This window comes from Vanellus vanellus (assembly GCF_965231255.1).
Source record: "Vanellus vanellus genome assembly, chromosome: 22".
NCBI classification, from domain to species: domain Eukaryota; kingdom Metazoa; phylum Chordata; class Aves; order Charadriiformes; family Charadriidae; genus Vanellus; species Vanellus vanellus.
The window spans coordinates 3,319,577-3,335,334 of NC_138927.1; the positions used below are offsets into that span (position 1 = coordinate 3,319,577).

At 47.5% G+C, this 15,758-nt stretch overlaps 1 protein-coding gene across 2 annotated transcripts; it reads left to right on the forward strand.

Moving 5' to 3' along the window:
* Positions 1-212: 212 nt before the first annotated feature.
* Positions 213-13,227, forward strand: SRSF4 (serine and arginine rich splicing factor 4). 2 transcript variants are annotated; one of them, XM_082494278.1, is made up of 6 exons: positions 213-390; positions 7,509-7,651; positions 8,542-8,654; positions 10,422-10,636; positions 11,528-11,611; positions 11,791-13,227. In XM_082494278.1, the coding sequence occupies exons 1-6, from the start codon at positions 284-286 to the stop codon at positions 12,572-12,574; spliced, it is 1,446 nt and encodes a 481-aa protein (XP_082350404.1). In that variant the 5' UTR covers positions 213-283; the 3' UTR covers positions 12,575-13,227. The 2 variants fall into 2 exon arrangements, with proteins under 2 accessions (XP_082350404.1, XP_082350403.1); XM_082494277.1 differs by lacking the exon at positions 213-390 and having other exon boundaries at positions 7,306-7,651.
* The last annotated feature ends 2,531 nt before the right edge of the window (positions 13,228-15,758 follow it).

Sequence of the window (15,758 nt, forward strand, 5' to 3'; positions counted from 1 at the left end):
CCCGACAGCGGCGTGGCCCCTTTAAGAGCCGGGAGTCGAGGAGGGAGGCGTGGCCTCCCGTGACGTCTCCCCCCTCCTTATCGTTCCCCCTCCCCTCCCCGCGCGCCGGTCGTGACGTTGCGCCGTCCGCCGCGCCCCTCGCGCTCCGTCGCCGGTGCAGCCCCGCCCCCGCGGGCCGCCCCCCTCCCCCCCCTCCTCCTCCCGCCGCCCCGGGTCCCCCTTTCCCCCCTCCCCGCCCACCCGTCCCCCCCCTCCCCCCCTTCCCCCGGGCCCGCCGGGCGCGATGCCGCGGGTCTACATCGGCCGCCTCAGCTACCAGGCGCGGGAGCGGGACGTGGAGCGGTTCTTCAAGGGCTACGGCAAGATCCTGGAGGTGGATCTCAAGAACGGGTGAGCGCGGCCCGGCCCGGCCCCGGGCGGCGGCTCTCGGGGGCGGGCAGGACCCGGGGTGGGGGCGGGCAGGGTGCCTGGGCCTCTGTGGTAAAGGGGGGGAGGACGCCTGGGTTCCCATGGCAACGGGGGGACACACACAGGCCTGGGCCTCTATGGCAAGGGGGGGCAGGAGGCCTGGGCCCCGGGGGGGGAAGACGGCGGGGTTCCCATGGCAACGGGGGGGGGGGGGGGGGGGGAGCGGCATGCCGGGGCCCTGCTTCAGTTATTTTGGGGGGGTGGGGGGCTGGTGAGCGGGTTCCTGCCCCTCTCTGTGGGGAGGGGGGTCCCATGAGGGGGTGTCCTCTGAAGGGTTCCCCCGGGCCCCTCCGTGCCCCAGGGTGAGCACCCAAGGGCAAAACTCCAACCCCGGGGCGGGCAGACCCCCTCTTCCGCAGGCCCCGTGTCAGCAGCAGGGTCTGTTCTCGGAGCCCCCGGGTGGCACCAGCCGGGGGGAGAGAGGGGGGTCCTGCCCCCTCCTCCAAAGCCCCCCAAACCGTGCCTCGAGTGTGGCTCCAGTGGCCAAATCCTCACCCCATCCCCAGGGTCGGGTCTTGCTCCGCCAGCGCTGCCCGAGGCCTTCCAGGGGAGAGTGGTTTTGCTTTTCCAAGAGAAAACAAATTGCTATTTTTGGTGGGGTTTTTTGTTGTCGTCCGTCCCCCCCCCCCCCCCGACACGCACACACTTAAAGCCTCATGAGTGTTGGCATCTTCACTTTTTACAAGAAACCCAACCTGAAGGCTTCCTTAGGAAGAGCGAGTGGAATACGGATTTTATTGTCGTTAGCCAGGAGAGCCAATTATTATTGTTGCTTCAGAGGTTGAGAAGAGGAATCTCTTGGAAAAGTTAGTCCTTGAGATTTAAAAAAATAAAGATAAAAATAAGGCTCATTAAGTTTAAGCACCGGTTGTACTGGCAGGTGGACGTATAACAGATTTATAAGATGAATAAAAGCCATTGTTAAAACAAAGAAGTGTGCACGTGTCGGTGTTGTCACCAACACAGCCTCAGGTGATGCTGAAGATTGCCCATACCTGAAATATTTGAGTGCTCCGTTTTCCAGTCCCACTGTGTATCCTTGAAAGTGGGGTGGGTTTTTTTGGGGGGAGGTGGTGTGGTGTCAGTTTTTCTGTTGCTGTTTAAAGCCTCCAAACTAAATATTTCTGTTTCATAGACAGATGTTGGAAGAAATCCCAAACTTTCTTGGTGGCTGTAGAACTCCCAAGTTACTATGGCTAACGGACTCGGCTTCTTGCTTTATTGAAAAATACCTACCAAGGATCAGCCCTGCGATCCCAGCTTGGTGTTTAGAAATCGTCTGCGGGGAGGGGGTGCGGGGGTCAACTTGCGGCCGTGCTTGAGCAGCCCAAATTTGTTGCGTTTTAAGTATGAACAGTAACAGTTACAGAGGGGAGGAGGGCACAGCCCCCCTGTGTCTAAAATTCAGACGTTCACTATGCGATACATGTTATTCCAGAACTAAAGTCATTTTTGTAACTTCACTTGGGGGAGACAGAGTTCAAAAGTTGCGCGTGACGGAAGGAATATGGGAAACTTAACGTAGTGTTGTCATCCTTCACCTTGTGGTTTGCCGCTTCTGTGGCGGGTTGTTCCAGCTGTGGGTTAGGTAGAGCTTGGTCTGTATTTCTGGGACCGATTCAACAATTTAATTCCTTTTTTAGTTGCGCATTCTGAAGTTCTTTCAACGGGCTGCAGGTGGTTTGTAGTTAAATTCCACTTTGACAAAGAACTTTCTTGAGCTATGAGATTGTGTGTGTCTGGACTTGGGACAGCCTGGCGCTGGGCTTTTGCCAGAGTGCTTCACGGTTGGCTTTCTTCACCCTCTGAGCCTTTCTCCACGACTTATTTTTAGCAGTGCTTAGCAAACGATTAAAAATCACCGCACAGTGTTTGACGGGAGAGATCCTTTTGGTTTCTTCTGAAAATGCGTGGGCTATCTTCGGTGCGCAGCCAGCAGCGGGAGATTAGCCGGTCGGTATCTGAGCGGTGAAGCTGAAATGCTTGAGCAAGAGGATGAAACTGCAATGTGATACAGCGGAGCCCTAAAAAGCTTAGCTGTGTCTCGCCTGCTGCTAATTGTAATTTAAGCTTCCAATTGAAAGGCTCAACGCAGTGTTTACCTGAGAAGAGAATGGGGAAAATAAAAATCCAGTTTCTGTAGGATTGTCTGTTCTAAGTTGCAATTTCTAATTGTATGCTCATAGTTTTCATATTCTTTTTTCCTACTCAGAACAGCATTGCCAACCGGAGCTGTGCCCAGCAGTAGTGTATGTACTAAGTGACCAGAAAATTGGACTCTTCAGCCTGCTTTTATTATCTTCTAAAAACATGCTAAAAGCTGGCTGTAATAACTCTTAAGAGCTGCAAGCTTTCGTTGGCAGGGAAGCCAACCTGCAAATCTCACTAGCTTAAAAAATAGTTGTCCCTGTGTATGTACCTGCCCTGCATCAGCCTGGCCAGCTTGCGAGAAATCACGGCTTCATTCTCAAAAATATCTGCAAGACAGAGAGATGTAACTTCTCCAATGGACTGAGGAGCACAGATCAAAACTAAAAGCTTCAAACTTCAGTTTTTCCATCTAGCTGGGTGCAGAGTCTGTGTTTGTTGCCCAAAGAGGAGTGATTTGATTTCCCTGCGCCCTCCCCACCAAAATATTTCATTCCCATTAACTTCAATTAGAGCAACTGGTATTTAAAAAATATCAAATTGGTGTCACAGCGCGATGATACCCTGTACACCCAGGTGACGATAGGGTGACCGTCTGGCAAAGGGGGTTTTAATTCCAGTGGATTTGTGGGTTATTTTTTTTCATTTGCTAATAGGTGGGTGAATAAGATGAGATTTCAATTTCTTTTTGCTTCAAGGAGTTGAGCTGCGCTGGAAGACCAGAGATTCTTAGTGATGTTTGTCATTAGTGCAGAAACTTAAAAGAATTGCTACCGAATCTTAAATTACATTTAAATAGTTTTAAGTATTGAAATTCAGATATTTTCCAAGGTTGTAACTTCAGTGACTCATTTAAATGAGTGTTGTTCCAAGCGACCTGAAGATGCTTTTCCTTGCTGAGGCCCTGATGTTCCCTCCTGGCTGTGGCTCCCCGGGAGCCGGAGGACCAGCAGACGGACGGGCAGAGTGCCGCCTGCGGCTCTGCCATTCCCCTCCCCAGCTACGGGGTGGGCGAGCGTACGGCTGGAGCAAGCATCCCCAGTGGATTGCAAGCCACCTGCAAGTTAACTTTCAGGAGCATTTTTTAGGGCTGGACACGTCGCATTCTTTATTCCAAATGAAGCTGAAGCCAGGAATCATTTTTTTCATGCGTTTCTTCCACTGCAGCTGTTCATGTCGATGCCTGCTTGACCCAACCTTGCGCATCCACAGATGTCAGAGGATGACAAGGTGCAATGAGCTTGTTTTGAGCACATCTGTCTATACGAAGCAATTGTGTAATATGAAATTCAGAAAGCTGCCAAACTGTTGGCTTGATTGGCTGAGAGGAGAGCGGGGCCAGAGTTGAGCCCTCTCTTCGTTGGGAACCAGTTGAGCTCAGATGGATTGCTGTCCCTCTAAACTTAGAATCACAGAATGGTTTGGGTTGGAAGGGACCTTGAAGATCATCTTGTTCCACCCCCCTGCCCTGGGCAGGGACACCTCCCCCCAGCCCAGGTTGCTCCAAGCCCCGTCCAACCTGGCCTTGACCACCTCCAGGGATGGGGCAGCCACAGCTTCTCGGGGCAACCTGCGCCAGGGGCTCACCACCTTCACAGGAAAGAATTTCTTCCTGATATCTAATCTAAACCTGCCCTCTTCCAGTTTAAAACCATTCCCCCTCATCCCATCACTCCATGCCCTAGTAAAAAGTCCCTCTCCAGCTTTCTTGTAGGCTTTCATGGATTTTGAGCCTGTGTTGGTAAAGGGAGGGACAGGAGCTTTGAGGTCCTTCTCGGCACATGGGACACGTGCTTTTGGACTCCACCACAGCTCCAGCACCGGCTATTGATGAGTAGAGGCCAAAAATTGGCACCTGGGGAATGCCATAGAGGTGGGCTTTGTGCCGGTCCTGGTGGGCTGGGGTGGAGAGGAGCGGAGCCGGCTGGGAAAACAGCGGGCTTTGAAAGCGCTGCAGGTGTGGGAGCAGCTGAAAGGAGAAAGATGGGGGCTTGCCTTTTATTTCTGGTATTAAGCAATTTAGAAAAAAAAAAAAAATCACATTTTTCCTTTCGCTTTGGATTTAGTAAACAAAACCCCCACCTTTTAGGAGGTTCCGTCTACGGGACAAGGGATGTGCTCCTGTAGCTTTTTCCTCTTGTGATACATGAACAGAAAATGGTGTAGCTTCACATTAGCTGAAGTAAATTGCATTGACATTTTTAGTAAGTAGTTTTATGCCACATATGAAGTAGTAATAGTAGACATTTAAAAGAAGATTTACTTGTGCTGCTGTCATCTAACAGCAGGTTCAGTTTGCTGTTGTTAAGGCTGTGTCAGCAGTTGTGGCTTTCTGTGGTGTAAAACTGCTTCTGAAGGTTTTTGATTCGTGTTTTTAGATCGCACGGTGCAATATTATACATATTTAACCAGTGGATCAGTATTACTTTCATTTATGAGTGATGTGGGGTATGATTTTTAGTATTCTTTAAAAGCAAGTCATCTCAAGGTTTGTGTGAGCTTGCTTGTTTGTCTTAAATAGAGAAATTAGAAGTTTCTTCTTGTAACTTTTGTTTTTCCCTTTTCCATCGGCGCAGTATTTTATTCTAGGGCTGAATATATTAGTCGTGGTTTGGCCGGACTACGTCCTCTTGATGTAGGACCTTCTCGGCAGCATTTTGGGGTAATCTCCCGTGGGAGGCCAAGTGGCGGAACCAGTGTCGGTGCACCAGTGCTGGGCAGCGCGGTGCCGCTGGAGGTGCTGCGTGTTGTCCGCTGTGCGACACGGGTGACCGAGTGCCCGCTGCTCCCAGGCAACTCCTGGGAAGAACAAGTTCAATACCGTGCTCTGATTGAGTTCAGATATTCCTCCATTATCCTAGCTTCAAATGTCTGTGCATTTATAGTCTTGAAAGTGCTGGTGCGTACCAGGCACTTCACCTTGGGAGTAATTGCTTTTAGGGTGAGATCACGTTTTAAACGTTTGAGCTGGCTTGCTCTATTTTTGGAATTGAAGGGAAGAAAGTTGCAGTTGGAATGGTTTTGTAATGACTGTGATTGTTTGAATTGCTATAAATCAATCGCGCTTGTTTCTTCCGTGAAACTACAGCACTTGCATGAGAAAGCAGCTACCTTATTTGCGGTGTTTGGATTCGTTCTGAAGTATTTTGGTAATACAGGTACTGTTACACAGCAAAGCCGGAGCTGCCAGTAGCGCCATGGTTGGGGCGATAGTGAGAAAGCTTAAAAAATGAAGGGACCTAAAAGAGGAGGCCAGTATTTTTGTGTCGGGGGTTTGTTCTTCTGGGTTATTTAAAACTCCAGCACCCACAAGAAGTTGCCCCCTCGGCTTGCTGAGACCTGAGTTCAGGATTACATGTTTGCCTCCAGCAGCCAAAGAGGCTCCCGGTTGTGTGGGGGGCTGCAGCGTCGCGGCTGCTGCTTGCGGGACTCTGGTGCCTGGACCTGGTCTCGGCAGGTGACTGAAGGAGAAGCGATTCTGGCTGTAGGTAGACTCTGATAAACAGCACTTGGGTGCTTTTCATCTTCTTGCCCTGCCCCGTTGGGATAACTGGCATCTGCACAACGTTGTTTTTTTAAGTAGGTGTTTAATTCTTGTCAGGATAGAAATTGGCAGCTTGAGCTTGGCTTCAGTGCTGCTGTGAGATTGCTCTGCAACCGTAAGCAAGTCACCAGCTTGTCCCTGAGCACCAGCTGTAAGAAATTATTTAAAAACCCCATGCTTGGTCTTTTGGGATCTTGAGCCGTCAGGGGTTAGGCACTTGCAGCAGCCTGTCGGTGGCACCTCTGCAGATGACACTGGAAACACCGGCTTTAGCTTTCCAGGCAAGCGGTGGTCTGTGAGCTTTTGTCTCTGCATTGTGTTCATTTATGGTAATAGGAAACCCATGCTAAAATGTTCATTTGAGTGTTGAAATTAAGTGTTTTGTTTTTGTTTTGTTTTTCAATTTGTATCCTTCCTCTAGTGCTTGATCTGCCTGGGACTTCCAAGTGGTGATCAAAGCTGGTGCAGCAGAAGTTTTCAAACACAAAACTTTGTCTGTTCTCCTCCGGCCCCGTGCCCTGTGCTGCCCTTGCGAGGCCCCTTGGCCGCAGGTGACTCCTCGTTTGCCCGGGGAACTCGTTCCTCGTTACTGTTGCTGCATCTTCTTAAGTCCCTTAACAAGGTTTGGACTCGCCATGCTCTCTTAAGCGCTAGGATATTGGAAATACAGTGGGCATGAAACACTTGCTCAGTGGTACACGGGAAGCTGCAGGTATCTCAGCAGGTGGGAGATCTGTCCCGTTGCCTGAGCACGTTCCTTTTCTTACTCAAACTGTCAGTACTGTCCACAGTCAAGAGTAAAATGAGTCTGGTTAAAACAAAATCCCTTTTCCTGACCTGCCCTCGTATTTTATTTCTTGTTGGACCTTCATGCAGGGTGTACGGACCACTTGTGGTTACAGAGACGAACAAATACTTCCATTTGAAATGTAGGAATTAAGGTGGCTTTCTAATAGAACTGGGATGGAACGCGGGAATCTTCAAAAATCAGAATAAATCCTAATCTGTGGATTTTATATACAGCAACATCTGTCCAATGCAATTTCAGCCTCACTGCTGTTAAGCAAATTTATTGAATTATTTACTGAATATTTTGCAGTGTATTGAATTATTTACTGAATATTTTGCAGTGTAGCATCGTATTTACTGGGTTTGGGGGGGGAACTGCTCGTGGCCTCGACCCCTTTGGTGGCCTTCAGGAGGCTGCAGCCGATGTTCACGGAAAGGACAGAATGCAGAGACACGCTCCTCAGGCTCTGCGGAAACCTACCGGGGGATGTTGGTTTTGGGGACAGATACCTCGGGTTCAGCTCTTTCCGAGTGATTCTTTTTCTCTCCCTCTCTCTAGGTACGGCTTTGTTGAGTTTGACGATCTGCGAGATGCAGATGATGCTGTTTATGAGCTCAACGGTAAAGATCTTTGTGGGGAGAGAGTGATCGTTGAGCATGCCAGAGGCCCACGTCGTGACAGCAGTTACGGTTCTGGACGCAGTAAGCACTAACATGCATTTGTATCCATGACTTATTTTAAATAAAATATTTTTTTTCTCATATTTTTTTTTAAAAAAAGTAATTTTAAAAGAAAATGATATGAAGTTGTGACTAGTGTTCTGTAACTGTAAATGTAACTGTTGATCTGAATATTTATTAACTTGTTTGTTGTATTAAACTATTTTAATTGATAAATTAATAAACACAATTTCTTGTACCATTTTTATTATTATCATTTCGTTTAACTCTTTGAATGGTTTATTTGCAATGTGATGTTTAACATAGACTTAACAAAGACCTCAATGTTTTAATTGAAAGAGTCCTTTGAGGCTAAGATGACTGCCCGTTCCATTTGCTGACCTTGGGTTACCTTTCCATGAGTGGCTCTTTGACCTTTGTGGCCCTTGGCTGACCCAAAAAAAAAGGAAGCCATGTGACGACCGCAACCTTTTCCCATTAGACCTGGGTGGTGAGGACCCCAAGGGTTAGAGACAGATGAGATTAATCTGAAATAGGTGCCTGAAAAGCTTTATTCATGTCAGATATTCAGAAAACCTTTAAGCAATGTAAGTAACATTAGTAAACTGGCTTAATTCGGTTTCTTCTTTCAAGCTGTTTTAAAAAAACTTAAATTTAATTGCATGTTAATTTGAGCGTAATTATAATTATGTGCATCCTTTTAATTATGTGCTTGAAGTAAATATTTTTCTTTAAATGTTTTGGCTATTTGTAACATTTTATACAAGGGGGGGTCGAATTTTGACTAGCGGGTGGGTGAATTTTTAATGTCTTTGCGATCGTACGGGGCAGAACAGTTTTCGTCCGGGATGTAGAGCGAGCGCTCCATTTCCCTAGTTGAAGTACTGCTGTCTGCTTGTCACCTCCTAAAGGTGGATATGGTTATAGAAGAAGCGGAAGAGATAAGTACGGTCCTCCTACCCGTACAGAATACAGATTGATTGTGGAAAATTTGTCAAGCCGCTGCAGTTGGCAAGATCTTAAGGTATGGGGCCCCTTTCCTTACCCTCTCGCTAGTAAAGAGCACAAAGGGTAAAAAAGTTAGTTTCCGTTTCAACAAATGGTGTACACCTGTGTTCCTGACTCAGAATTGTTAATAAGTCTGTGTGCTCCTATGCATACAAGTAAATTTTGGAAGTAATGCACTCATTAAGTCCAAATGGAAGTGTATTTGTGTATACGAGATCATTAATGCGACGTTAGGGGTTGCACCTGCAGATTTGGTGTCACTGGACAGTGGGGAGATTAACTTTTTTCCTTAACGCAAACCGTCGTCACGTACAGATGTGGTTTATCTCATCTTAAGCCTTGTCAAAACAGGCTTTAATCGTGCCAGCGGTAGGATTCACTAGAGATGGAAGAGTTTCACCCTTGTCACTTTGGATTTAACTCATCAGCTTGTAAGCTGTTAGAGCTATTTGGAAACGACAGCATCGTTCTTGCCCAGTCCCTGTTAAGAATTTCCACCCCATGTAAAGCAGTTTTAAAGAGAGTTTCAGGGAAAGGATGCTTCCAGAATGAGCAATCGTGTAAAACCTCTGTCAAAAGCTAATATTTTCTCAAAGTCCAAAGGAGTGGAAGGTGATTCTCGGCAGTGGAAGCATTGGGTAACACCACAGCCCACAGTACCTCTGAGTACATTGGAGGTGAAGCATTGACACGTGATTATCTGCATCATGGATGGGGGGCAGGACAGGGAGCAGAATTTCATTAGTAGCTGCAAAAAAGTAGTGTTTCCTCATCAAACTTAGCAGCAATGGTTAAAACGCTTGTTCTTACAGGAACGCTGTCTTTTATGGTTCTCATTTAAGGATGTGTAAAATTTGTTCTAAACAAACTTTGACGTAGTAGAAACTGGTGTGTAATTGAATATGTAACACTAGTTCAGGTACGTACTGAGATTCTTCCAATGTCTTTTGTTGTTAATGCTTCACCCTATCAATAGCTTGTCTTTGCTTCTGGTATTAAAAATTGTAAGTAGAGCATGGCATGATTAATCCTCTACTGGATGCGTTGCTTTTTGGGGGATAGCTTTCATTTCCGTCTACTTAAGATGGGTGTAGCTGGGTTGAAACCAGACTGGACCGCAGTTCTGTGCCCCGTTTCCGTCGCAGCTGAAGTTGGCAGCGGCTGAAAGGTGGCCCTCTCTGTCGGCTTGCTCGAAGCGGGGCGGAACGGCCCTCCCTGCTGAACAGAGGCATTTAATAATTGAGACAGAGAAGCCGGGAAGCATGAAGTGGGGAAAGGAATTGAGCTTTTCCTTGTGCGGGGGTTTCTTCCAGTAGAATGAGATGTTACCTAGATGGAGGATGAAGGGAAGTCTGCTTGCCTGTAGGCTTTCTTGCCTCTTCACATTTAACCTTTAAGTTTGTCACCTCTCCCAAGTTACCTTTGAAAACCTGATTGAGAGCGCAAGCATTTTATTTCTTTAGTCGCTTCTGTAATTTTAAACTTATAATCCAGAGCATATTCGATATTAGACTTGAGATGGGAGACGTTAAATTATCATTTGGCTCAAAACTATGGACACCACCTTGGTTCTAATGACACAAACGCTGTGAAAGGGTAGCGTGTTGTTTGGCTTGCTCAGAAGCCTCGGTGTTAGTGCTGCAAATGCTGTTTGGGTTCAACCCTTGCTGACATCCCTGTGATTAGAAGAGGCCGAGCGAGCGGCACTGCAGCAATGCACAGGGTCAGCCTGGAAGCCTGACTCTGGATTTGAGGCAATGGTTATTCTGTCCTCTCCCTCTAGGATTATATGCGTCAGGCAGGGGAAGTGACATATGCAGATGCACACAAAGGAAGGAAAAATGAAGGTGTGATTGAGTTCAAATCCTATTCTGACATGAAAAGAGCCCTTGAAAAGCTGGACGGGACAGAAGTAAATGGCAGAAAGATTAGATTAGTGGAAGACAGACCTGGATCGAGACGGCGCCGCTCTTACTCCAGAAGCCGAAGCCATTCAAGGTATGTCTCTTTATATAACACAGCTCAGGCTGAATCTGGCTGCAATTACGTGAATATACAGCAGGTTGCAAAACACCTCGGGTAGAGTTTGGAGTTCTCAATAAATCAAGTTTTTGAGAGTTTTAGTTACCTGGAAGTAGCCAAAGGAAACGAGGCCTCTGTTCAGAGGTGTCCTCCTTGGTGGAGGTGTGTGTCTGCTGGCTGAACACCCGCAGCGTGCTGCTGTTCTTCCCCAACCGCCTCGAGCCCGTAGTCCTCGCCGTCTTGCAGGAGAAGGCTGTGTGGCAGGTGGAGCTGTGCACGCAGAATGAAACAGGAGGTGCTTTTAACGCTTCAGCTCTGAACGCTGTGTTCTGCTGTAAGCACCAGGACTAACGGTTCTTTCTCACCTTGGACCCCACCCCCCTTCCCTGTTTCTTAGACATTTGCTGCTTCTGTTGTGTGATCAAGAGAACTGCTTCAGCATGCAACACCGAGTGTTTTTCCCCTTTCCATTCTGGGGTAGAACTCGTTGTTGCAGGAAACCTCAGGCAAACTTCTGCTGTTCATAGACCAGCTTGCTTTATGAAATCAAAGCCTGAAGTCAGAGCTTTGTCCCGGTGCCTCACTGCAGCCAAACTCTGACTTGATTGGGAAAGTGATTCTCACTTCCGTGTCTTAAATAAGGTTGCATATTTTCTTCCAGGTTAGGAGCCCTGCTCGCCTCCAGACATGGCAGCAGGGGATGAGCCCTGGGGAGAAGGGTACTCTGTAACTTGATTGTGTAATGCTTTTGCCATTCGGCTCCTTGAAAGGTGCTTTAATACTACAGGGTTTTACCCACAGGGGACCAGGGGATCACAAGCCCTCTGTGAGTACGTGCTAACATTAACCTGATTGATTTTGTTCCAGGTCTCGCTCTCGAAGCAGACATTCTCATAAGAGCAGGAGCCGCAGTGCCAGTAGTAGTCGCTCCAAGAGTAGATCAAGATCCAGGTATGTCTTTGTGGTGGAAGACATGGGGGCTACCACTTAAAAGAGAAGCATCATCCTAAATTTGCAGTAGGAACGCTGTTTGTTTTTTCTTTTCCCTGCCATATTATGCACACTATTTAAGCGCTAGTCAAATCCACGCCACACTAAAGTGGAGCTGTCTGTTGCCTTTGCGCTTTCAGGTCTGTGTCCCGTTCCAGAAGCAAGAGCCGTAGTCGAAGCAAGAGCCGTAGCAGAGGCCAAAAAGAGAAAAGCAGGACTCCAAGTAAAGAGGATAAAAGTAGGAGCCGCAGCAGGAGTGCAGAGAAATCCCGAAACAAAAGTAAAGATAAATCTGAGGGCACTCTCCATAACAGTGATGAGAGAGCAAAGAGCAGGAGCCGCAGCAAGGGAAAGAGTAGGAGCAGGAGTGGGAGTAAGGAGAGGGGAGAGACGAGGGAGAGCGTGAGGAGTAGGAGCAAGGAGAAGAGCAGAAGCAAAGACAGGGAGAAGAGCATTAGCAAGGCTAGAAGCAGGAGCAAGAGCAGGGATGGGAGCAGGAGCAGGAGCCACAGCAAGGATAAAAGGAAAAGTAGGAAAAGAAGCAGGGAGGACAGCAGGAGTAGAAGCAGGAGCCGCAGCAAGAGTGAGAAAAGCAAGAGGCGCAGCAAGCGAGACAGCAAACCCAGTAGCAAGAAGAAAAGGAAGGACAGCCGTGAGCGGTCCAGGTCAGCCTCCAAAGAAAAGGAGCATCTAAAATCAGATTCTGACAGAAAGGAGGCAAAAGGCGAGGGTGAGGATGCAGCCGCACGGCGGGTGTCTCGCTCCAGGTCTAGGTCGATTTCCAAGTCAAAACCAAATGTCAAATCGGATTCTCGTTCCAGGTCTAAATCTGTTTCCAAGCCTAGGTCCCGGTCCAAGTCTAGATCTAGGTCTGCCTCTAGGTCGCACTCCCGATCGCGGTCAAGGTCTCGCTCCAGATCCTAACCTTGCTGCAACCACGCTTGGAACAGTCAGAGAAGTCTTTTGTACATGTTTAGTAGTAGTAGCACAAGTGATTGAAGTAGAAAACATGTCAATGCTGTATATTTTGAACAACCCTGATGGTATGTCTTTCATTGTTAACCGCAGCGCTCCCTCCCTGCGATGCTCTCTGGCGCAAGGCCGTTCTGCTCATTTTCTACCCTATAGAAAGGTGCTCTTTAAATACAACTCTTCCCAGAGCACCAAAATTGCCCTGTTTTGCAGGAAGAGCCTTGCAGAGAAGGAGCTCTGCACCTTGGTGGGTTCCTGAGATTGCAGTGGTGACTGATAGGTAGGTATGACGGCTTCAGCAGTCTTTGCCCTTGAATTGATGCCCTTTGATGTATGCCATCTAGTGAAAGTGCTAAGTCTTCAGTTTCATACTACTTTTGTTTCATATTTTTTGGACTTATAAAGTTGTGAATAGCACAGTCAAAGGAAAAAAAAAAAATAGATACTCGCAGTAATCCATAGGGAAAAGAAGTATAATTCCATATTCTGGTATTGTGACAATATCCTTGTTTTATATTAAATTTTTTTATTTTATTTTTTCCTGTCTTGCAAAGTACAGTGATTCCTGTTTCCATGAAATTTGAATAAAGACTATTTTTGCTTGATGACATTTGGTGGTGGTTCCATGAAGTTGTGTTGTGGTGGTCACTGTTTTATATGGACTGGTGTAAGCTTGAATTTGCGGAAGAGTTACGCGCAGAGAAAGGCCTCTTGGTTTAGAAAGCCACTTAATATTCAGTGTCATCACAACACTGGAATACAATCCAGTTAAAATAACTCATTTCTCTAGAAACACTTCCTGCATTGCTTGGAGTTCAACATTGGAATAAGGAGAAAGCAAATGAACCAGAAGCAGTAACGAAGGTGACAGCCTGTTTTCCACTGGCTGTGTCGATGAAACGTGGTGAGCTTCAGCCTCCAGGATGCGGGGAGGGAAATTTCTCACCCGCTGAACTCGCTCGACTCAAGTCAACTGAAATCATTGTTTGTCCCGCAATATTTTACGCGTTGCGCAGCTGATGCGGGAGGTGAGTGTGGCTGGCATGGCAAGCGTGCTTTTCTGCAGCGTGCTTTGTTCTGTAGATCATCGGTTCAATTGTTTCCTCTTTCACGCCGTCGGCTTTTCTCACAGTACCTTTGGGAAATGAAGGGGGAAGAAGCGCGATGCTTTTACAGGTGTTTTTCTAGTCTAGCACATGCAGCAGGAGAATGTGAAGCCGGCCCAGCTGTTTACTTCTGGCTCTTCTTTGATTTCATGATCTCTGATTGTGCGTTTGGGATTTTGGTCGTGACCCGTGACTTCATCTAAAGAGGAAGGTGTTAGTCTGACCCCGGTGGGACAGGAACATTACCGGCTTCCATAGCATGACCCGGCCTTTGCTCTGGGCACTGCGCAGCAGCCAGTGTTTGGCTTGGTGTCCCCCCAAAATTCAGGGGGGAATTGTAGCTTGGGGGTTTCCAATCATGGATTGAAGGTTCAGGTAGTGTGTGGCCTTTTGCTGGAGGGGAGCTGCTGTACAGAAACCCCATCTGCTCTGAATTCCCCGTGTCCGGGAGGGCTCTGCCATCTAACCGAAATTCCCTAGCACTCGCTTTCCCAGTCCGGCTTCCCTCTGGGTGTATTACAGATGCGGAGTTGAAGCTGGAGTCTCAGCTGGTGTCTTCTCAGCATATTTTCCAGGAGTTTTTCCTCCTAATAAAACACCTGTGTTTGGGGGGGGAACCTTTAAAAAAACATAGTCGGGAGGTGCTTGTGAGGAGCTCTGGGCTTGGACACACTGAGAGCGGTGGGGGCGGCTCTGCTGCTGCATTCTGGCGTCCCCGTGGCAGTGGGGAGGAAGGCAGGCAGCTTCCAGCAGGAGTTTTGTAGGTGTTCCTGAATAATATCCCAATTTTTAGACTCGGGCCATTAGCAAATTGCTCCATCTGAACGTTCCACAAGCTCTTCTGTTGCACGGGTGGCTTTGAGTGAAGAAGCGCCGTCCCCAGCACCCAGAGCAGCGACCTGCCGAAAAATAGAAGGCAAAACATGTTTTGTGAGTTCTTACTTGGTCTGGGGAAAAAAAAAAAAAAAAAAAAGGTTAGTTACGGCTTTATCAGAAACTTCTCTTTAGCAAATTTCAAACTGCTGACAACAGTTAAACCAGCAGTTCTCGCAGCTAGATGTTATCTTCATAGGCGCGAGTAATTCCTTATAATTTCATCATTTGAAACTTGTACTGCTGTATTAAAAAGATGAAAGGGTGAGAGATGATAAGAGTTGCTTTCAACACAATGTATTTCCCCGGAGTTTAAGAAGGGTCAGGGCTTGGTGAGGGGCTCAGACTTTCTCAAATGTCATATGGTTACAGCAGCATGAGAAAGCGCTGCAGAAGTGATATTTAATTTCTTTAGAAGGAAAAGCCTTTTTCAGCTATATACATTGAGTGCTTTGACATCTTAGGCTCTCATAATAACACTTCTAATCCCTTTTGCTGCTTAATCTTAGTACAGAAACAAACCAGGCTAGGCAAGATGTTTGCTAATAGGGGGTAATTAGCTTAAAAACACCTTTAAGAAAATCTGCAAATGTTGAAGTCTGGGCTAAGACTTTAAAATGTGACTCTGGCTTTTGCTGCCTGGCTGCCAAGGCTGCTCCTAATGCAGCGAGCGTGGGTTTAGTGCGCCCTTTGGGAGAAACACGGCTTCCCTAAGTGCCTACAGATGGGCTTTTGGGGTTACGTGGAAGACTTTTGGCTGAGGTGTAAATTTTCATCGTGTGCAGTAAGGGATGTTCCCTACAACGGGAAAACCAAAAACCCTTCGCGGTTGCACGCGTGAGCCCTCGGGCGATGCTGCCGGTACGGGGGCCGGCACCGGCCCTGCAGGGAGAGGGTTTGATATAATTGATTGCGAGTTCCTCGCTTTCGCTCCTGCCATTTTCAAAGCAGGTGATCGATTGCTGCAAGCAAATTACTGAGGGGTGGAAAAAACAAGTTTTGATTAAAACAAAAAAGGACCTTTGAGAATTGGGCAGCCTGAGATCGGTGCCTGTTTGCCCAAATCTCTGTCTGCTTCTGTATCAGGAGTCGTCTTTGGCTTATGCCTACGGGGGCAGCTCTTAACAAATTCACTTAAGTATTTAAAGATGCAGGTA

Excerpts from the sequence above, each read along its gene's own strand:
- SRSF4 (XM_082494277.1), top strand. The coding sequence starts at position 7,393 with ATGCAGAGACACGCTCCTCAGGCTCTGCGGAAACCTACCGGGGGATGT. Across the intron at positions 7,652-8,541 it reads CAGTTACGGTTCTGGACGCA|GTGGATATGGTTATAGAAGA; the intron begins GTAAGCACTAAC and ends CACCTCCTAAAG. Across the intron at positions 8,655-10,421 it reads GCAGTTGGCAAGATCTTAAG|GATTATATGCGTCAGGCAGG; the intron begins GTATGGGGCCCC and ends CTCTCCCTCTAG.